Source organism: Arvicanthis niloticus, chromosome 24 (genome assembly GCF_011762505.2).
Source record: "Arvicanthis niloticus isolate mArvNil1 chromosome 24, mArvNil1.pat.X, whole genome shotgun sequence".
In the NCBI taxonomy this organism is placed as follows: domain Eukaryota; kingdom Metazoa; phylum Chordata; class Mammalia; order Rodentia; family Muridae; genus Arvicanthis; species Arvicanthis niloticus.
Window position 1 is genome coordinate 43,536,511 of NC_133432.1, and position 21,301 is coordinate 43,557,811.

Sequence of the window (21,301 nt, forward strand, 5' to 3'; positions counted from 1 at the left end):
TGGTGCCTTATAGAGTGTGAGTGGGCATGTAGCTTTAAGACGATTCCAAGCACGCATGCGCATAGCTGCTTTTATGAAGTTCTGTTTGGTGTGTGTCCCCATTTGCTTCCAGTGTAACTTCCGGCCAGATCATATACATGAGTACTTGAAGAGAATGCTGTCTCTCATAAACCTTATCAGATTCCACTTGTGAGTTAGTCTGTGTCCCACTTCTGATCTCTACCACAGGATTTCAAAGTATATAAACGAGTTTACCAGCACCTTGAGAGCTGTGGCCAGACTCTCCATCCCTAACAATGTCCGGGAGAGCTGTGCTCAGGTTGCAACCCTTACTCTTCAACACCCGTACCTCCCCTCCTCGTCTAGCTCAAAGTCAATAAGTGGTCATCCCTCCAGCGTCTCACGAAAAGAGCACCCGAGGAAAGACAAGCCTCGGGGTCTGGGGTGCGGCTCAGTGCTAGAGTGTGAGGCCCTGAATTCAACCCCGAAGACCTCCCCAAACACAACAGGCCTCAAACTTGAATTATACTCTTCTTTTTCTAGAGTCTCCAGATATGTCCGAGACCCCAACAATTTGGGGCTGCCAGTGCCCCTCACCTATGGAGTGTGCTCACTGTGAAATTACTTTCCATCACTCTTCCTCTCTGTGGGCACCATGAGCCCAACAAAAGTGGTCTTTGGTTCATGAAATCATACTTTGATCATCTTATTTTCATATACAGCAGAGAGTCAGGGACACAGGAAGGGAAGAATGAAGGCCACTCCTGCATAGCAGAGCTCACTGACTGACATAAAGAATCCTGTAAAAGGAGACAGTGCAGGGAAATCAAACCAAGGACTTGGAGCTCACAGAAAACATGCATTGTACCACTGTCCCTCAGGCATTTTTAAAAAGAGTTTATTTATTCTTATTTTGTGTGCATTGGTGTTTTTCCTGCATGTCTGACTGGGTAAGGGTGTTAAATTCCCTGGAACTGGAGTTTTGGACAGTTGTGAGCTGCCATGTGGTGCTGGGAATTGAACTTGGTTCCCTTGGAAGAGCAGCCAGGGCTCTTAACCACTGAGCCACCTCTCCAGCTCCCAGACAGTGCCTTTTGTTGTTGTTTTCTTTTCTTTTTTTGAGTTCTGTTATTTTGATGGGTTTTCATGTATTACTCAGGGTGTCAACTTGTGCCCAAGCCTTCCAAGAGCCAGAACCACAAGCATTTGCCAACAGCTCACCCTGGCTTTTGTTTTCTAAAATATTCTATAGAGAGGCAACATTCACATTTGTATGTATAAATAAATAAATAAATAAATAAATAAATAAATAAATAAATGCAGTTGTAACATTTTGGGCAGCTCCCAACATACCAACCACTGTGCTGAAAAACCAGTGTGAACTTCCTGACTGTGAAGAACCGCCCTAATTAAGGACATTCTGTACTTATTCAAACCCTTTCTCCTCCTCTGCATACCTCTCCCTCTCACAGCTCACCCCCTCTGCATGCCCCCCTCCCTACAGCAAGACACCAATCCGAGTTCAGACTCAAGGCCAAGCATTGAGCACTTCTGGGCTCTGGTGCAAGCAAGATTGCTATAAAAAGACATTCAGAAAACAGGGAGTAGTAATGCCGTTTTGCCTTTAATGGAAGAGTGGCTAACAGTTACAAATAAAAAAAAAAAAAAAACTCATTAAAAAATCCATTGTTTGAATTTTCAGAAATATACATACACTTGAAAGCCAATAAAGTCATTATAAAAATAAACTCTGAATATGTTTTAAAGGGGGAAAGGACCAGTCTTTGTGACAGCACAAATGGTTAGTAATAATAATAATAACAACAACAATAATAATATGCCAGTCTATCTGAGATGGATCACCCCAGGGTGGAGGGCGCTTTTACTTTGGAGGACAGGGCCTGCCTGAAGCGCCTCTTCAGGTCCTGCATGTTGGGGGATCGAGGCCGGGGAATGATGGATGCCCTCCTCCGCTCCCCGCTGAGGCTGTGCAGCTTGCTGACTTCTTTACAGAGATGTTGAAACACATCACAGACGTCTTCATAGTTTTCACTAGTAGAAATTTCAAGGAAGAGACTGCCCAGCTCATTAGCTAGCTGAAGACCTTCGTGTGTCTGCACCTGCCGGGCATGCAAAAGGTCTCCTTTGTTTCCCACGATGATGACAGGGGCTTTTCCATCAGGGTGGATCTTCCGGATATGCTGGTAAAGGGGCCGAATGGACTGGTAGCTCTCATAGTCTGTTATGGAATAAACCAGCAAAAAGCCCTCTGCCCACTGCACACATTTGGACAGAGAATCCATCATTTGGCTAAGGTTGTTTTGGGCCTGGGAAAAGAACAAAATGGGACTTGATCAAAGAAACTCAAACATGACACCGGAGTAACCCTTGAAGGAACACTGGACAGAGAAATCACCAAGTATAACTCTCTGGTTCTCCCTAGCTTCTGCAAGAGGCTTTTGACACAGAAAGCCTCAAACAAGTACTCAACCTGGGTTACTTTCTGAGCTGGTCTGGACGTAGACTGGTAACCTACTTTTTCCACGGGCAGTCTCCAGTGAACTCCAACCACTTAAGAATAATTACAGACCAGAATGGCTTCGTTTTCAGGGAACTAATTCATAACAAACAAAACCCTGGAAACCGTCCAACATAAATAGCTAGTCCCAAGCCCATAAAAAAAATATTTTTAGCAGTCAACTTCTTGAGAATGTTGCAGAAACAAATTCCTTTCTCTGGGCTCTCCACTCAACCTTTTCCTCCCTAGAAGGGCTGAGCAATTAGTTAAGTTGCATTCCACAATGATAGCCAAAAGGTTATCTGATTGCAATTACTGGCTTGAGAAAACATCCCCTAGCTTTTTTGGCGGGGAGAGAGGGCGACAGCCCTGGCCAGGAAGCAGACCCCCTCCATCCAGAATCCCACCTACTCCATGCTTTTTTTTTAATGCGGTGCTGGGAAATGAACCCTGGACCTGCCAGTGAATGCTCACTACTGAGCTCTACCCCTAGTCCCAAGGCTTGTTTTTAAGTTGTTCCTGGATGTGCTCTGAAAGTGTTAATACCTGCCGAGGCAGCCCAGGTGGTTAGTCAGGGGTACTGCTGGGAGGGGTGGCTCAGCCTGTAATCTCAACACTTGAGAGGCTGAGGCATCAAAGGTTATGAGTCCAGGGCAAACCTGAACTACAAAGCAAGTAATAAACCAACCAGGGCTACACAGCAAGACACAATCTTTTAATTAATTAATTAATTAAAAGTGACATTTAAGAGGAAACTAGTTCTAATCAACCATTTCTTGACACCTAGGAGGGCATTCAACATCCCAACTTGGACATGCTCTCTGAGGGCCTGGAGCCAATCACCTCAGATGTAGTTGCACCACAGACCCTCCTGGCAGTCCTTACCTGGATGCCTCCCGGAGTGTCCTGGATCTGTAGGGATAGCTGGTCCCCCTCCACATAGACGAGTCTCGAATACAGTTTGCCTGTACAACGAAGAGGAGTTTGCATTTAAGTTCCCACGGCGCGATGAGCAAAAGAAAGAGAGAAGAAAGGGAGAGGACAAATAGATACAAGAGCCAGGGAGCATAAAAACATTCTAACCTGTGTTGGGTTCGTAGTCGCCGATGAATCTCTTGGTCAAGAAGCGCACAATCATTGCTGAAAAATGAAGTAGGAAAATCAGCTGAAGAAGTGGCTCAAGGTGGTCCAAACTGGGCCTTCAAAGGAACGGCATACCCCCTGACCCCCAGGTTCCCGGGACAAAGCCCCGCCGCCGTGGAGTGCCTTCCCCGCGGAAAGTGATGGACCGGTCTGGAGCGACCCTCAAGAGGCGCCGACCCTTCCCAGAGCTCAGAAATGGACTGAGGAAGCAACAGGCAGGGGGTCTTCCTGTATTCCCGCATCCCTGAGGGTGGGGACCCTCGTTGTCCCTGGGCGGCTTTGCGCGCCTTTGTCCCACTCACCGCTCTTGCCCACACGACCCGCGCCCAGCACCGTCAGCTTGATGTCTTTGGGCAGGAGGTAGTCGGAGGAGGACTCCGGGATGGGCGTCAGCAGAAAGTGCCCAGACATGGTGAGCGGCCGCATGGGCGCGTCCCGAGACCGCGCTGCAGGAGAGCCGGCTGGACACGCGCGGACACACAGCACCGGGATGTGGCGGGGGCCAGCGGTGCTGCCCAGGCTCTCGGATTTTAAAGAGCTCGGGGAGCGCGGTGGCTGCCTCTGGCGCCTCCTTTTCCCCGCCCCTTCCTGGAACGGTGGGAGCAGCGCGCAAACAGGGCATTGTCACCCGCAGGCGTGCGCATCCCCAGGCTGCCTGACGCGCTCTGCCTGCCCAGCTGCACGGATTCCTGCCGGTGGAGTCCAGGGGAGGCCTTTGCTCAAATTGTATTTGCCGGGTCCTGGAGGCAGCCGCAAGCGTGGGTCACTGGCCTGGAGCGTGAACCTGGGCCACCAAAAGAGCAAAAGCTGGCTGGCTGTTTCTGGGACAATGGAAAAGAGATCCCTTTTTTTGTGCCTTTGATTGTCAAACAGTACTGATGAGAGCACTGATTTTGATCTTCAACATCCTGTACGCTGACTGTGGTGGCACACTGGCCTGTTATCCTAACGCTTAGGGAGTAGAGGCAGGAGGGTCAGAAGTTTAAGGTCAGGGTTTGAGTTCGAGACCCGGTCTCAAATGTAAACAAGCAAATACATTAATAAATTAAAAATTTAAAAGGGTACTGAGTGGTGACATCACTGAGGAAAAGGGTAGAGCCAGGGCAAGGGTTGTAATTTAGTATGAATCAAGGTAATTGCAGTCACTTTCTGTGAACTCCCGTAGGGGGCAGTCATGCCCACAGCTCATCATCCAAACCCAGATAGCCCCTTTCTGCTGTGAACTGACTCATTCAAACTTAGTGAGCATCCCACTGGTTCTGGCCTGATTCCCCACGGTAAATACTACCACACCCTACACTTGGCTCCTGGACCTATTCAAATATTTCCTGGTGGGTATGCAGTGGAACTCAGTATAGGGGGTGGGAGGAGAATTGGCCCAGAAGATAAACATGGCCTTGTTCTTGGATCCCACCATGACAAGGCTATATCTCAGTGTCCTCTGCCCAATTGTCTAATAGACAGCCCTACCCTTATTCTTTCCCTTTTTCCATCTTAATTTTATCAGCTAGCTTGAACGCATGACAAACCGCACAGAACTTAATGGTTCAGTGCAACAGGCTTTTCTTTTTAAAAAGATTTATTTACGCTGGGCAGTGGTGGCACAGCCTTTAATCCCAGCACTTGGGAGACAGAGGCAGGCAGATTTCTGAGTTCGAGGCCAGCCTGGTCTACAGAGTGAGTTCCAGGACAGCCAGGGCTACACAGAGAAACCCTGTCTTGAAAAAACAAACAAACAAACAAAAAAGATTTATTTACTATCTGCATGCACACCTACCTGCATGCCAGAAAAGGGCATCAGATCCCATAACAGATGGTTGTGAGCCACCACATGGTTGCTGGGAATTGAACTCAGGCCCTCTGGAAAAGCAGCCAGTGCTTTAAACAGCTGAGCCATCTCTCCAGCTTCCCCTTCCTTTCCCCTTGTCTCCCCTACTCCAACTGCCACACACTTCTGCTTTTAATCTCTACCAGGCTCTGACAAAGCTTGATTGAGCTCTCTGATGCCGTAGCTGAGAAATAGGCTGAATTGTTCCATTGCAGACTTACTCAAGTTTGGCTCATCTGGGAGTTTGACAAGGCTTGTCCTCAGAGTGGCCGAGCAGAGCCCCAAGACAGTGAGTGAAAGTTAGGCAAGGCCTCTGGAGGCTGGGTGGCTCTAGGGCAGAACCCATCATCCTTGGTGCATTCTGTTGGACAGCATGAGTTCAGAAGATGGAGAAATGATGCTCTGTCCCTTTAAGAACAGAGCAACAAGCCACATTGGAAAAGAGCTATCGTGTAAAGTGATGAGGAACGGGGTCTGGTTCCCTGCTGAACATGTCAGTGAGCGTGCTTCCACACACCAAGCAGCCCAAGCCAGGTCCTGTGACTCCTCGACCTCAGCCACTCCCTCCACGCCACTGGTTAAGTTCCACCATTTCTTCTGCTCACATTTCTAGGTGTCTCCCTAGGCACCCCCATTTCCCTTCTGAATGTTCCTGAAGTCAGCTAAAATAGTCGGCATCTCTTCTTGTTCCTCTCCTGAAGACACAGTGAAATTACTGCTCAAATTCCTACCGCCATCTTAACTTCTCAGGGCTCCTTGGCAGTTTCTGACTCAGCTGACATTAAAGTTGGAATATTTGTTTGCTGTCCGTTTCCACTGGGAGGGAATCTTACTATGCATCCTTTTCCCCAGCAAGTGGGGATAGCTAACATTTCCAAGAAGCCCACCCTAGCACTCACATGTGCCCCCCACACCATCTGGTTAACCTTTTGAATGACTGAATGAATAGGCATTGACTCTACTATTTGAAATGAAATAGCCAAAAATCCTGTTTATGTCCGTTGTTCTGATGATCCTGGAAAAAGATGTTCCAAGAGAGGCCTGCTATAGTTAAGTGGTACAAACTGTAATCTTATCGCAAGGCAATCATTTCCTACTATCGTTCAGTTTAGCCGGAGAGACACTGAAGCAGGGCCTTCCTAACTGGAAAAATGGACAGCATGAATACAAGAGCTGTTTAAGAAGCCACTGAGGAACTGCTGTTTTCCAAAGCCTGTTAAGAAGCTCTGGGGAGGCAGGGCTGTTGTTTCTTGGAATCTCTTGGCCTCTCCTTGATGGTTTCTGTAGCATCTAGTTCTCACATGAATAGAGAAGGAGGGGAGGACTACATTGCTCTTGAACTATGAAATTAAGTAGTTCTTGAGTTGGGGACATAGCTCAGTGGCTGAGCCTTTGCCTAGCACACCCTGGGGCTTGTCTAGATTTAGCTCAGAATAAATTTGGAGTGGCAGCCCACACCTACAATCCAATAAACTACAAATGTAAACAAGGAGAGTGATAGCAAAGGCGGGGGTGATGGCGACCCCACCTTGGGTGGTCATGGTTATGGTTCCTCCCAGAGGACTAGAAACACTATCCATTAACATCATGAAAAGTAAAAAACAGACAATGGCAGTTGAACAGGGGCCAATGCAATCTGTCACAAACACCCTGCGATTTCCTGTGACAGAAATGCAGACTGTTGAGAGAGAGAGAGAGAGAGAGAGAGAGAGAGAGAGAGAGAGAGAGAGAGAACTATCTTGATTTAAGCTTGAGGCGATCTTCTCACTCCTTTACTATATTTCTGGTCCCTTTGCTTAAGTGGTTCTCAGCCTTCCTAATGCTGCGACCCTTTAATATAGTTCCTCATGTTGTGATGACCCCCAACCATAAGACTATTTTTGTTGCTACTTCATAAGTATAATTTTGTTAGTTATCTGATATGTAATATATGCTATATAACCCCTGTAAAAGAATCACTCAACCCCAAAGCGATTGCAACCCACAGGTTGAGAACCACTGGTTTACCATCATTCAATAAGGAACATTCCAGAGCCTGTTCTCTGCCCAGTGGAAATTATGCTCTAGTTTGCCTTGGAGTGCCCCTTGCTTGGAAGAGCTTGAAGTGTGTCTCCAGCCTCCTTGGAAGGGTTCTTTACACTTACGATACACAAAATACTCTGACCCTTTTGTGAAGACAGTAAGCCACCAAACCAGAGAATTATAAATAGGCTCTCCTGAATCAATTTGCTTGGTTTCTATTTCGTGTTATATTTGTGTCTTGAATTACGTAAAGCTGTGGTACAGCCAATGTAACACAGGCAGGCAGGATTTTAGAAAGACAATAGGAATGTGTGGGCACAGACCCCACACAAATCTGTGGGTGTCTACAATGAGTGTGAAGGGCAGAACTGGCAAATAGCAGGTAATAGCAGGTCCGGCAAGTCATTAACTCTTTCTCAGCCACATGAAAGCTTAATTTTAGCCCTTCAGTGAGGTTTGCCCAGGGGCCCACTGTAGTTGATAAATAATCCCACCCACCGTCCATATTGAGGGTCAATCAATGTCCGTTCCCCTCCCCCCCCCTTTTTTTGAGACAGGGTTTCTCTGTGTAGCTCTGGCTGTTCCAGAACTCACTTTGTAGACTAGATAGGCCTGGAACTCCAAGATCTGCCTGCATCTGCTTCCCAAGTGCTGGGATAAAAGGTGCGCGCCACAACCGCCCGGCTTTACTCTGTAGAAAGTCCTTGACTACTGAATTTATGGGCGCTTTGGAGGCTCTGGCTGTAAGCTTCTCCCCAGCACAGTTACCAAGCCTCTGCCCTCTACCACCTCCCTCCATTATCTCAACTTAATCATCAGACAATGGAAAACCAGGTCTGTGCAAGGTTCTGAGTTAGGTGTTGGTACAGAATACAAAAGAACAGCTGTGTGTTGAGAACTGCTTATCAGACATTCCTGCACGCTCCACCAGATAGCCATGTAGTGAATGAATTAACTTTAATTCATCAGCTATATATTACCTGTTTACAAGTTTTTCAAACCTTATCCCCCACTGTGCGTGCATGTTTGCCTGTGTGCACGCATGCGTGTGTGCCTGCACACGCGCCAGAGATAAATTTTAAATGTTTTTCTTTGTTGTTCGTTTTGTTGGGGATTTTTAGTGCGATTTTTGGTTTCTGAGACTGGGTAGCCCTGGATGTCCTAGAATTCACTTTGTAGATCAGGCTAGTGTCTACATCAGATTTTTCTGCCTCTCTACTGGGATTAAAGGCACAAAAATGCTAGTGTGATCTCCATTTTCACCAAGTTCTCAGGTTCACTGGTGCTGATATCTAGAGAACCAGCGAAAAGCTACACATGGTGGGGCCTTGAGGAGCCTGACAGGTGGCATCAAAGTGGAGGTGCAGAGGCCTCTGGAAAAGAAAACTGGTTGGCACTGCCAATTATTATTAGGAAGATAAATATTTTCATTTGAAAAAAGCCTCTAAAGGTGTTCACAAGGTCTTGGCAACCTCTGAGGATAGTTGCATTAAAATGCTGGAGGTGGGAGCCAGATTTGAAGTGGGCAACCAGAAAAATAGCTACAAAGGGGACCAGAAGACACAAGAAAGATTGGTCTGTCATCTTCCCGAGGCCAAAGTCAAGCAAGTGGCAAGAGGAAAGGGACAAGATGCTGGAGTCTGGGGCACAATTAGTGCACCACGCAAGGGCAGAAGGCTGCAGGCAGCTCTCCATTACTGCCAACCCCCTGTTCTTTACATTCCAGGTTGTCACCTCTTTCAGAAGTAAGACTGTATGCCGTTGTCTCCTTTGTCTTCTTTCCCTGGCAGAGCAGATTCCAGTAAGTATCCCTGACCTCAACACAAAGCTGTAAATAAGTTGATTAAAGGAGCAGAAAAGGATAAAGGGGCTTGCTGTTTTATAGGCCATTGAGACAGTCTTGACAAAACCTGGGCAGAGGTTGAACATGGAAAGGGGACAGACCACAGGCATTTATGTGGGACAAACTTTCCAGCAAAGGAAATGCCAAGCACAAAAGCTTTGAAGAAGTCTGTGCCTGGCATATCAAAGGCACAGCAAGGAGGGAAAGTGCAACGGTATCCAAGCTCTGGGTTAGAAGTCACCTAAGGACAAAGTCAGAAAGCCGCAGCTTCGATGGAAGGTTTTATAGGGCAGGGTCATTGTCAGGATAGAAATGATATTCAAAGTCATGAAACCGGAGTATCATCTGGAGAATAAAGGTACTTCAAAATAAGGGGTCAAAAAGACACCTCACAAGGAATTACCAGTTTGCAAAGGTTTAGTAAATGATCTTGAGGCAAGCATTTTGTTTTTTAAAGACAGGGTTTCTCTGTGTGGCTGTCTTGGGAACTTGTTCTGTAGACCAGGCTCACCTAAAACTCAATTGCCTGCTTCTACTTCCTGAGTGCTAGGATTAAAGGCAAAACTAATTTGTCTTATGTCTCCATGTAAGTATGTGTACAGTATGCTCAGAGACCAGAGGAGGGTAGTTGAGCTCCTGGGACTGTACCTACTGATGGTTGTGAGCTACCATGTAGATGAGGGAAACTGAGCCTGGTCCTGTGCAATAGCAGCCTTCTCTCCAGCCCCCTTGCTCTCTTCACTCCCCAAATTCAAGCATTGGTAACATAATCTCTTCTGCTCAGATTTGTGAAGAAACCTGTCTTTAAAGACCATGTACATTCAGTCTGACCATTTGTTTTAGAAACTTGCTATGCTTTACGTCAAATGGAAAGAATTCTTTTTCTGAATAGGTATCTTCAAATAAGTTCCCCTAATCCAGCATGTCTCAACCTGTGGGTGGCAACCCTTCGAGGAGTCCGATTATAGGATACTTTCATTAGGACTCACAATAGCAACGTGACAGTTATGAAGTAGTAACGAAATAATTTCATGGTTGGGGGTCAGCACAGCATTGGGAAGGCTGTGTTAAAGGGCATCTGAGTAACTGTCAGCTTCACTAGCCTTCCTGAATGGAGGTTTCTCCCTCAGAGTAGATCTTGTTTTTAAGTGCACAAGGACGTCTAGGAGACATTCACTCAAGTCCCGTGTGCTCGTGTTACTGACAAGGCAGAAGACAGCAGGACTTCCTGGGAACAAGCACTTAGGTCTCCAGGTCTTCCTGCATACCATGAGCAAAAAAATGGTAATGAAACTTCAGAGAAACTAGTTTTATAAAGTATAGCAGAAAGTAAGACTAACACACAGGAGTCCCCAGAATGTTACCTTTAAAAAAACCATCCATTCATATATATTAGCTCCCGAATTCAGTTTCCCCATGACAAGGCGTCATGTCACAGTTCTACCATAATCCCAGCACCTGGGAGGCTGATAGGCGGATCTCTGAGTTTGAAGTCAGTCTGCTCTACAAAGCAAGTTTAGGTTTGGTTGCAATAAGACACCCTGTCTTGTAAAAATGAAGCCTCTTGGCACTATTCTCAACAGAATATTCAATAGAAATAGCACAGGTGGATACCTGTGGATAGCCACCACCTAGGAGTACTGCACTCTCATATATCCTAACACCAAACACAGCAGCAAACTTGACCTTTAAAGCTGTGAAGGGAGAAAAACATGTCTAAAATCCAAGGCTTTCTGGAGGCAGTTGTTACTTAGGTAGCCCTGGCTAGCCTTGCAGCTAGTCATCTGCCTGCTTCTTGCATCCTGCTAAGGTGTGCAGGTATCATAGCAACATGCTGAGTACTAGATTTTGAAGTATTGTTTAGATTTGGATGCTGCAGAGGGATTCTGCACTCAAGGAAAACAAAGCCCATAGTGACAACTCAAGGGCTTTTAGTGAGAACAGAAAACCTCTGAAGGAAATTAAGACCCGTTAAGTGTAACACAGGCCATAGCGTCTTGAGTCAAGAAAAACATACCAAAAAGACTAGAGCAGAACCCTATTTCCCAAGGCACTAACCTTGGGAATTTCAGGGCATTTAAGTAATTCTAACAAAATCCCCAGAACCAGGGACTTGGGTGGGCATCTACACAGACCCTTCCTGAATAAAGACATGATTAAAAGTGAGGACAACTAAGGCAGTTCTGTGAACTGTGTACTGGACATACATGCACCCATACTCATACCATGTGTACACACAGAAGCAGGTGCTTTTAAACATATCACTAGGTCAATGAGCTGTGACCACAATAGCAAGCCTATGAAGGTAGTTAACGGGGACTTCACATATTGTTTGAAAGTATCCCCACTGCTAGAATAGGATGTTAACCAAGCAAAGCATTTCACTAAAACACACAACACTTCTGGAGAATCCACCCTTACCTTCACTGTCCGATTTCAGTATAGCTGCCGTAGCAAGCAACAGAATAAGGAGCTAGCAGTCTGGCACTGCAAATTCTAACCCTGGATTACGACCGAAGCACTGCCAAAATGGCCAAACGCTTAAGGCCAATTAGACTCTATCCTTACCACTCTACACCAGAAAGGTGTTCCAAAGACTTCTAAGGACATTTTAATCTATAGGTTAAAAAACAAAACACCCCAATGCTTTCAGCAAATAGCACTAAATGTCTGAGCCACACTCCCAGTCCTGTTCTGGCTTATCTTTGTTTGCCACTTTGGAGAATTCAGAGAATCTTCAAAGTGGGAACCCAGACACCCACTCCCTAATATCCCCACCTTAGGATGCGGACGTGCTACTGTGCACCTCATGCAGGACTTGTCATCCTCCTGCCTCGGCCCCACGTGCTGCACGCACCACCACGCCTGGTCATCCACTAACTTTTCTTTCAGCTTTCCCACTGGTGATTCAGAACAACTATCTTGACACTAGTATACATGTTTTGTAATTATTTGGCTATTTCCTAATCAAGAGCATATTTTCTGCATACTACATCGTTTCATTTAGAAGGATAGTAAAATTTGATCAAGAAAGACAATGAGAAGCTGGGCAGTAGTGGCACACACCTTCAGAGGCAGAGACAGGCAGATTTCTGAGTTACAGGCCAGCCTGGTCTACAGAGTGAGTTCCAGGATAGCCAGGGCTACACAGAGAAACCATCTTGAAAAACAAACAATAAAACAACAACCAAAAGAAAAAAAAAAAAGAAGAAGAAGGAAGAAGACAATGAGAAGACACCACACTTGAACCTAAGGAAAAGCTCTGCAGTCGGGGCCTTTATTTCTTTTGCACACTAGGCCATGAACTCGTATGGAATGGGCTCCAGCAGCTCGGGCTCTTTCCCGTTTGTCCTCACAAAGTGTGCTTCTCTGGGAGGTGCAGGCTGGTAAAGAAAAGGAATTATGGTAAAGTTTAGTGTTCTTTGGAATTAATGAACACTCAATTCTTAAAAACTTATTAACAAATTGAGCAGTTTTACAGACTGCTCAAGATTAGCAATAAATAAATACCGCCAAGCTGGACTCTTACCTGGCGCTTCAGCTGAACCCAGGTGCCCTTCTCCTTGGCCTCCTTCTTCTTCTGGTCGTTCTCCTTCACCCGCTTCAGGAAGCTGTCTCTGCTCTTCGAGTGCTTGATGTGCTCAATCCGCACGTTGATCCTCTTGGCCAGAATCTTGCCCCTGGAATGACCAAAGAACAGTAAATTGTAAGCGCTTCATTAAGAAACACAACAAAAATGCGCACTATTTTAACAGTTAATTCACTCAAGATCAACATGGTGACACGTCAATCTTTCTTACCCAAAGGAAGAGGCACTCGTTAAAGCTGCTTTTCTGACGAAAACAGGCCCCAAACCACAGCGACTTAGCCACCACTTTAGTCTAATGAAGTTTCAATGCTATATAAAATCCAGCACAGACCACTCACTCACAGAACCCCTCTCCCCAACATCAATGTTTCCCCTGACAGGTTACAAGACAAACACTTAAGTTTGCCTGAGTTTTAAAAGGCAGTTTCCTTTGCCCCACTTGAATGGCCAATGAAGACATTAAGTCCAATTGGCAAAGTGAAAGGGGGTGTGCAAGTGATTATCAGAGAAAGGCGTTCTACTCACTTAACCTGCTTGTTTACAATGATGCCCACGGCATGCTGGGTGACGTTGTAGACTCTTCCGGTTTTACCGTGGTAACACTTGTGGGGCATTCCTTTTTGAACAGTACCCATTCCCTAGTCAACAGACAAAGTATTATTCCAGAAATCTCTCTTTTCAAATCATAACTAACCAAAGCTCCCTTTTAAGGTCAACTCAAGAACTCTCAGAGCCGGTGAAATGTGGTTTTCACATTGCATCATGCAATCAAATAGACAATCATCATTAAGTTCCAGAGCGCCAGAATATTCAGCTAACCATCAACCCACTGGGGTTTTCCTAAAACTTGCATCTTTAATAACAAATTGCGTCTTTTGACATGGGGTCTAACTGTATAACTCCAGCTGGCCTTGAACTCAAGTAATCTGTCTGCCTTTGCATCCTGAATGCTAGGCTTACAGGCATGAGCCAGCACTCTCAAATGTGTATTTAATGGCATCCTTTACCCCTACCGTGCTATTAACTTCAGGTAATTAAATCACCGTTCCTAACTTGTCCTATTCCTCCACGCAAACTTACCTTGATGTCTACAATGTCCCCCTTCTTATAGATTCGCATGTATGTGGCCAAAGGAACAACTCCTGCAACAGGAAAAAGACATCTAGAACCACAGGCACACTTTCACAAGGGTACCAGTTTTCAACACAAAGTACACATCTTTGGTGGTTACATGACAATTATGAGACTATGAGATGCATGCTTTCCTTATGGCAGCACATAGGCATAAGGTGCTAATGAGCCATTTAGTGATATAGGACACAGATAAAAGAAGATCAAGTCACTTACCATGTTTCCTAAAAGGCCTAGAGAACATATACCGGGTGCCTCTCCTCTTTCCCTTTGTGTTCGTCATTTTGGCGAGTTAACTGAAACCAGAGAAGTCAGCAGTCAAACAATCCAAATTTAACGTTAGCAACTGTCCCATTAACCTCTGCCCAATGTTTACATTGTGGAGTAACATAAAAACTGGATTGCACATGGCCCCCAAAGTCACACAGACTCCCTCAACCCCAACACCTTCCTCAACCTCCACAGCACAATTAAAAACAGGTAACCGCAATTCCTTAAACAGCCCAAATCCTCTCATTAGAAACAGGACTGGATGATAAAACTTGGGCCAATATGGTGTTATCTACATGTAAAACAGCCTAGAATGCAAAAGACACTGAAACCTGCAACACCAGGATAACCTGGAGACCACCAAACTCAGCCCGTTCTATGAAAATTCCACATTTCTACTTGCTAACGAATTAGGAAGCGTGTACAGAAAATCATATTCCCACTGAACTTAATGCAAGCCCAACGCTTCCTGATACAAGAGCTATTTAAGCCCACATTCCTACCTGTTAAGTGGAATAATTCTGCAAGCAGTAAAATAACACACAGCCTCCGGAGATTTTTGGCACAGGAAAGCCTACTTAGCTAAGAACTTACACGTATTTCTCACAAACCAACAAGGTTTGGATTCCTCCAGTCATCCAAGGCAGAAACTGCCATTCCTAACCACAAGGGAAGCCCCAAAGGAGAGTGTACGAGAGCGAACCAACTGCCCTGGTAGCATTGGTGTAGCAGCCTGAATTACCTTTCTCCCCCACGCTCGTCTTCTAGGGCCCAAATTTGCAAATTGCTAAGTGTTTGATGCATCCGGAGGACGGGGTCCCCATCACACCATTACCAGGCTGACCCGGCGGGCACCCTCCTCACCCGAGCCCATCCCAGGCTTGCACACACCCAGGTATCGTTAAGACCCGAACCGAACCATAAATCCTAACCCGACAGCACATGCTCAAGTGTGGGGTCAGGCGGACGCCCGGCAACCAAGACTGAGCCAGGCCCGGCTTCCCCTGATAGAAGGCCCCCACCCACACCGCCCAGGCCAGTGACCTCCAGAGAGTCTCCCCGCGACCCTAACACGCAGTCTCTGCGACCCGGACTCCACACGCAGCGTGTGCGGAGCGCAAGACGAGAGAGCCACGCGCGCACCAACCTGGAAGATGGCTGCCGCGGCCGAAAGGAAGAGGGCGGGGCGGCGCGCTCTTACAAGGCCCGAGGGCTGCCCGCGGCGCCGCCTGAAGAGAAACGCCCAGGCCTGCGAGGCTCTTCGAGAGAACTTTATAGCCCCGATAACCTGGAGACGCCGTGAGAACGTTCTCCTTTGCGCAGATTAAAGGCAGCAGGCCAACAGAAACTCACACAGGCACCCCGTTAGACAGCCCAGAATGGGGCCCTCGCGAGCGCAGAGCCAGACGCGACTTCCGTACGTGTTGACGTTGCCCTGCAACGTCTACGTCATGTGACGTAGAGGCACCGCCTCCCCTCTGGGTTGTCCTACGTTCTAAGGTGCGGTGTGTCTTAGTGTTTGTAGCGTGTGTTGCGTCGCATAGGCATACAGCTACGTGTGGACAAAAAAACCTTGTCTGTGTGTATTTCAGGTTTTTCTTTAGAAGTAGTTAACGCACCTGATGGTTTGTTACAGTTTGAAAAGCTATGCGTGATGCGCATGCTCATAATCCTTCGGGAGGCACGAGTTTCTCTCCTGAGTTTCGAGGCTGCCCTGAGCCATGTACTTGAGTGAGACTCTGTCTCAAAAAAAAAAAAAAAAAAAAAAAAAAAAAAGCTTCACTTTGGTTTTCTTTCCTCTCATACCTGTAGTTGAGCTTGTCCAGACACTCGCCTATCTTGTTTAGTGTGTATTATTATATTAACTGTACAAAATGATAGGTTTCATTTTGACATCTTAAGACAGGCATGTGTGTAAAGTACTTTCATATTCACCCCCTTTTAGCCTCACGTTTTCTTCCCTTCCTGTCTCCCTGGCTGCAGATAAGGGTGTTTAGAAGCAGTATTCCGAGTAATTTATTGTTATAACCGAATTGGGTGTTTAAAAACGCTCCAATAATAGACTAAGACTTCGAGAAATGAACATAGTTATTTTTGTAATAGCTATCCGGATCCTCATTCCACTTATGCAATCGTCCCCCACTTAAATTTGGAGACATTAATATCTGTCCTTAATATGCGTTCTTGGGAAGTTAATTCCTACCTTCAGCAAAACAAGAAACCAGTGTGCTGGTTCAGCCAGCCAGGAGGGTGGTGTGCACATCTTTGATCTTTACTCTAGACTGTGTAGTACTGGGACCGAGCGGAGATCTCTGCCAAGCCATGCTCACGGACAGCCTGCTGATCGGAGTCAGTCACTTCCCTCAGCTTCTGTCTGCTCCCAAGCCTCATCCTTGAATATTTATGAACTCTGAAAATCACTGTATCCTGCTAATAAACCCCAATAATAAATTCACTCAAATCCAGTGAATGACATGTCCAGCCAGGGTTAGGTTCTGTTGTTTGAAATTCCATTCATTCGTGCTAGATGATGACCATTTAATTGGAAGATCCTGTAATAACATTGAAGCCCTAGCTCAGAGAGTGTGAAAACATAACTGATTTAATTAACCAGGAGTTTAATTGAGGCTTTAATTATTGAGCAACCTTTGATATCTATGACCAAATTATGTACAGTTGCTTATAATTAATTGTTACCTTGGTCATAGCAAAATTTTATTCCCAAAGCAATTTTTGTTTGATTTTGAGATAGAGTCTCATTACGTTGCTATGACTGATTTGGAACTCAGAAGGATCTGCCTGCCTCTGCTTCCTGGGTGCGTGATTAAAGGTGGACACCAGCATATCTGGCCTAATTTTTCTGGTTTTTTTTTTTTTTTTTTTTTTTTTTTTGCATATTACTTACTTTAGTTGATTTGGCCTGATAATACTAGTGCTAGCCTAAGAGTTAAGAAAATAAAAATACTATACAAAGATGAATACCAGAATTAAACGTGTTCTTGCTCTGGGCCATTGTTTTAGACTTTACCCATTGTCTGTGTATATGTTTTGTGTGTGTGTGTGTGCACATGTGTGTTAGCATGCCTCTGTGTGAGTTGAGATTTTCAACTTACGCTAAATGTGCAGATCCTAAGTGTACAATTGGATTTTTATACTGACATTTTTAAGCTTCATAATCTGTACCTGCAGTCAATATAAAGAATATTACCTCCCCCAAGATTCCTGGAACTTCTTCCTCGTCAATCTACTCTCCCCTCAGAGTCATGAAATATTCTTGATTTCTTTATTCTGTTATTTGTTTTGTTCTTTCTTTAAACAAACAGAGGGGCTGGGGAACTTAATCCAAGGCGCGGTGTATGCCAGACAAGGCGCGGTGTACGCCAGACACGCACTGTAAGGCTGAGCTACGTCCCCATTCAATATTCCAATTTCTATAAAAATATTGTTTAATTGTAGGTAAGCAGCACCATACAATTTATGTTCTTTTTGTCTCATTTTTTAAATCCTTCTTAGTGTTTTTAAGATTCAATCATGTTGTATATGTCAGTAGTTAAACACTATTGAATGCTAACTTGTATTTCACTGTATGGACATACTGAAACGTGACTTCGTGGTCTTTTGACTAGGTGAGATATATGACAATTTACTTTTCTCTTGATGAAAATTAAGTATTCATTCTCTCTTTTAATAAAGCTGTGTAGGTTTTCATGGACTTGCTCTTTCTTCTGTTGGGTTGATATGTGGCAGGTGTGTTTTCGTGGACTTGCTCCTTCTTCTGTTGGGTTGCTATGTGGCAGGTGTGTTTCTGGTCCTATATTAGGCCTTTACTTCACTTGACAAAAGCAATGCAAAGTAGTTCCCAAAGGGAGCCACAGTTTGTTTATCTAGCATTCTCCTCTGAAGGAGTAAAGCATAGATGCTCTTTATTGTGATGATGGGGTATCATTCAGTCTCTCAGGCTATTTTGAACTCTTGGGCTGAAGTGACCCTTCTGCCTCAGGCACCCTGGCAGCTGGATTATTAAGTTAGCTACTTTGCCATCCATAAGAAATTATTTTTTAATGCAAGCATCTTATTTATTTGAGACAAGGTCTCAATATGTAGACCAGGCTAGCCTCAAACTCATAGAGATCTTCCTGCCATCGCCTCCCCGGGACTGGTATTAAAAACGTGCTCTACCACATCTGACTATTTTATTTATTGGTTTTGAACTATTGGTGGTCAAAGACTTCACGCATACTAGGCAAGTGCTTTCCCTCTGGCCTATGTCCCCAGCCCTGCCTCATTTAAAAACGGTTGTGTTACAAGCTCCATTGTACATATCTTCAAACCAAAGGCGTTTCCTGAGTTCGTGATCAAATTGTCTCTAGTTTGAGGTCATTAATAGAAAGGGAATGAAAAAAGTGTTGGAATTGAAAAAAATGTAGTAAGTTTGAGAATTCACTTTTCATTCAGTATTTATGAGCATCTAGATTCAGTCAGGAACTGTAGCACGGGGTGAGGCTATAAGCGTAGAACATAGTCCTTGCTCTCAAGGACTCAGGGAGAATGGCAGGAGGGAAAGGTAAGACCATACATTATTCCAAGCGGCCTAATAGACGAGGCTGAGTTTGAGCACTGTGGGAGTTGTACAGAGGAAACCGGTGTTCCCGATTGGAGCAAGTGGGCCAATCTCCAAGCTTCACATAAAGCCTAGTTTAGTGAAAGACTGACAGTGGCCAACAAATGTAAGTGGAGAGCTTCTGGCAGAAAGAAAGCTTGTGAGCAGACAGAGGGATGGATCATAACGTGAACTCGGAAAAATGAAATCACACCATAGCTACAGGAAGGAAGGTGAGCAGAGGTGGCGTCCTACAATGAAGGGCATGTAAAAGAGACTTGACTAAAACTCTTCACAAAACACAGCTTTGGACTGGGAATGTAGCTTAGTGGACAGAAACTCCTAGTATGCAGAACACCCACTGTTTGTTGCAGCACTGGGGGGGGGGGGGACTCATGAAGATAATTTTGTATCTCTGTATAGTATGTTTTTGCATTCTCTCTCTCTCTCTCTCTCTCTCTCTCTCTCTCTCTCTCTCTCTCTCTCTCTCTCTCTTGGTTTTTCAAGGCAGGGTTTCTCTGTGTAGCCCTGACTGTCCTGGAACTCACTCTGTAGACCAGGCTGGCCTCAAACTCAGAAGTCTGCCTGCCTCTGCATCCTAAGTGTTGGGATTAAAGGCGTGCGACACCACTGCCTGGCTTTGCATTATCTCTTATGAAGGACTTTATAAAGAATTATTTGATGAGCCAAGTAAAGGCACAGGCCTTTAATCTTAGCACTTTGAAAGCAACAGGCAGATTTTTGAGCTCGAGGCCAGCCTGGTGTACATGGTAACTTCTGGGACAGCCAGGGCTATATAGAAAAACCCTGTCTCAAAACAAACAAACAAAAGAATTATTTAATGTGTGTGTATGTTATGTGTACTTGAGTGTGTGTATGTGTGAACATAGTGCCTACAGAGGACAGACAAAGTAATAAGATCCCCTGGAATACAGAAAGTTGTGAGAAAGTGTTGGGAATTAAGCCAGGGATTTTGGGCAAGAGCAGCCAGTGCATTTGACCACTGACTGAGCCATGTCTCTGACCTCAGAAGAATGATTTAAAAAGTGTGTTTGCACCGTGTGGTGGTGGCACACGCCTTTAATCCCAGTACTTGGGAGGCAGAGGCAGGCGGATTTCTGAGTTCGAGGCCAGCCTGGTCTACAGAGTGAGTTTCAGGACAGCCAGGACTACACAGAGAAACCCTGTCTCGAAAAACCAAAAAAACAAAACAAAACAAAAAAAGTGTGTTTGCTTTCTTTTTCCTCTTCTCCTTCTTGTTCTCCTCCTTCTCCTTCTTCTTCTTTCTCCTCCTCTTCCTTCTCCCCCTCCTCTTCTTTCATCCCGAAGACGTTAGCCATCAAGAGAACATATTTTCAAAGCCTGTGGGAAACAGCGTCTGTCCTCTATGCCTAAGGCTTTATCTAGACCCTGTCTGAAGATCTTTCCTCTTTTTTCTGATTGCCCTTTATCCTGATAAGAGGATCAATTAGTGGAAGGATGCTCACAGATAAGAACTGAGGAGGAACCCTGTGTGGTGGCACACAGCTCTAATGGGGTAGTTGATGCAGGGGGATTAGGAATACAAAGTGCTTAGTACATGGAATGCTTAAGCCCATCCTGGGCTACATGAGATCCTATTAACATTCGTATACACACACACAGAAGGGAGGAAGAGTTTCTGCTGTCTACACAAACTTCTCATCCTTAGCAAAATATTCCTGAAATTATAACCAATGAGGGGAATAAATGCTATGGATAATTGAAAAGTGTATTATTAGGAATATATTTTTTTAAAAAAAATAATTAAATAAGTACATTTTCCCCCTCTGAAGTTTTCATTTTCAATTTTAAGAAGCAGAATAATAAACCAACTAAATATATATATACATATATATATATTCTAAAATCAAATTCTGTATCTGAAAGCAGGAAGGTACAAACAGGCTTGGAACCATGTAACTGCCTGTTCCAGTTGAATGTCATCCTCTGGACCCATCCAGGATTGTCTTCATCTGAAATTTTTTGTTCCTGAATCCTGTGTTTTGTTTCAGCATCAAAGATGTTTTCAGGGCTGGAGAGACAGCTCAGAGATTAAGAGCACTGACTGCTCTTCCAGAGGTTCTGAGTTGAATTCCCAGCAACCACATGGTGGCTCACAACCATCTGTCATGGGATCCGATGCCCTCTTCTGGTGTGTTTGAAGACAGCTACAGTGTACTTATCATAAAAATGATGATAAAATAGAAAAGAATTTCTTTCTTTCTTTCTTTATTTATTTTTTGTGAGACAGGGTTTCTCTGTGTAGCCCTGGCTGTCCCAGAACTCTCTCTGCTGACCACGAACTCAGAAATCAACCTGCTTCTGCCTTTCAAGTG

The 21,301-nt window shown here is 45.0% G+C and overlaps 2 protein-coding genes and 2 non-coding genes across 4 annotated transcripts; all 4 read right to left on the bottom strand.

Moving 5' to 3' along the window:
• Nucleotides 1–1,611: 1,611 nt before the first annotated feature.
• Nucleotides 1,612–4,627, bottom strand: Rasl11a (RAS like family 11 member A). Its single transcript, XM_076923929.1, has 4 exons — nt 3,964–4,627; nt 3,602–3,658; nt 3,404–3,483; nt 1,612–2,327 (listed from the first exon to the last, which is right to left on the bottom strand). The coding sequence occupies exons 1-4, from the start codon at nt 4,085–4,087 to the stop codon at nt 1,860–1,862; spliced, it is 729 nt and encodes a 242-aa protein (XP_076780044.1). The 5' UTR covers nt 4,088–4,627; the 3' UTR covers nt 1,612–1,859.
• A 7,977-nt stretch (nt 4,628–12,604) lies between these two features.
• On the bottom strand, nt 12,605–15,619 carry Rpl21 (ribosomal protein L21). Its single transcript, XM_076923930.1, has 6 exons — nt 15,492–15,619; nt 14,291–14,370; nt 14,024–14,085; nt 13,469–13,581; nt 12,884–13,034; nt 12,605–12,737 (listed from the first exon to the last, which is right to left on the bottom strand). The coding sequence occupies exons 2-6, from the start codon at nt 14,355–14,357 to the stop codon at nt 12,648–12,650; spliced, it is 483 nt and encodes a 160-aa protein (XP_076780045.1). The 5' UTR covers nt 14,358–14,370; nt 15,492–15,619; the 3' UTR covers nt 12,605–12,647.
• On the bottom strand, nt 13,306–13,434 carry LOC143438291 (small nucleolar RNA SNORA27). Its single transcript, XR_013107233.1, has one exon. It is a non-coding gene; the product is annotated as a small nucleolar RNA SNORA27 (small nucleolar RNA).
• On the bottom strand, nt 13,666–13,736 carry LOC143438287 (small nucleolar RNA SNORD102). The gene has a single exon (XR_013107229.1). It is a non-coding gene; the product is annotated as a small nucleolar RNA SNORD102 (small nucleolar RNA).
• Nucleotides 15,620–21,301: the final 5,682 nt, after the last annotated feature.

Bases quoted from the DNA above. Each gene is read 5' to 3' on its own strand.
- Rasl11a (XM_076923929.1), bottom strand. From the start codon at position 4,087: ATGCGGCCGCTCACCATGTCTGGGCACTTTCTGCTGACGCCCATCCCG. The intron at 3,659-3,963 runs GTGAGTGGGACA...TTCATTTTTCAG, and splicing joins GGGTCGTGTGGGCAAGAGCG to CAATGATTGTGCGCTTCTTG. The intron at 2,328-3,403 runs GTAAGGACTGCC...TTCTTTTCCCAG, and splicing joins ACACTCCGGGAGGCATCCAG to GCCCAAAACAACCTTAGCCA.
- Rpl21 (XM_076923930.1), bottom strand. From the start codon at position 14,357: ATGACGAACACAAAGGGAAAGAGGAGAGGCACCCGGTATATGTTCTCT. The intron at 13,035-13,468 runs GTGAGTAGAACG...TGGTCATTCCAG, and splicing joins ATTGTAAACAAGCAGGTTAA to GGGCAAGATTCTGGCCAAGA. The intron at 12,738-12,883 runs GTAAGAGTCCAG...TTTCTTTACCAG, and splicing joins GGGTTCAGCTGAAGCGCCAG to CCTGCACCTCCCAGAGAAGC.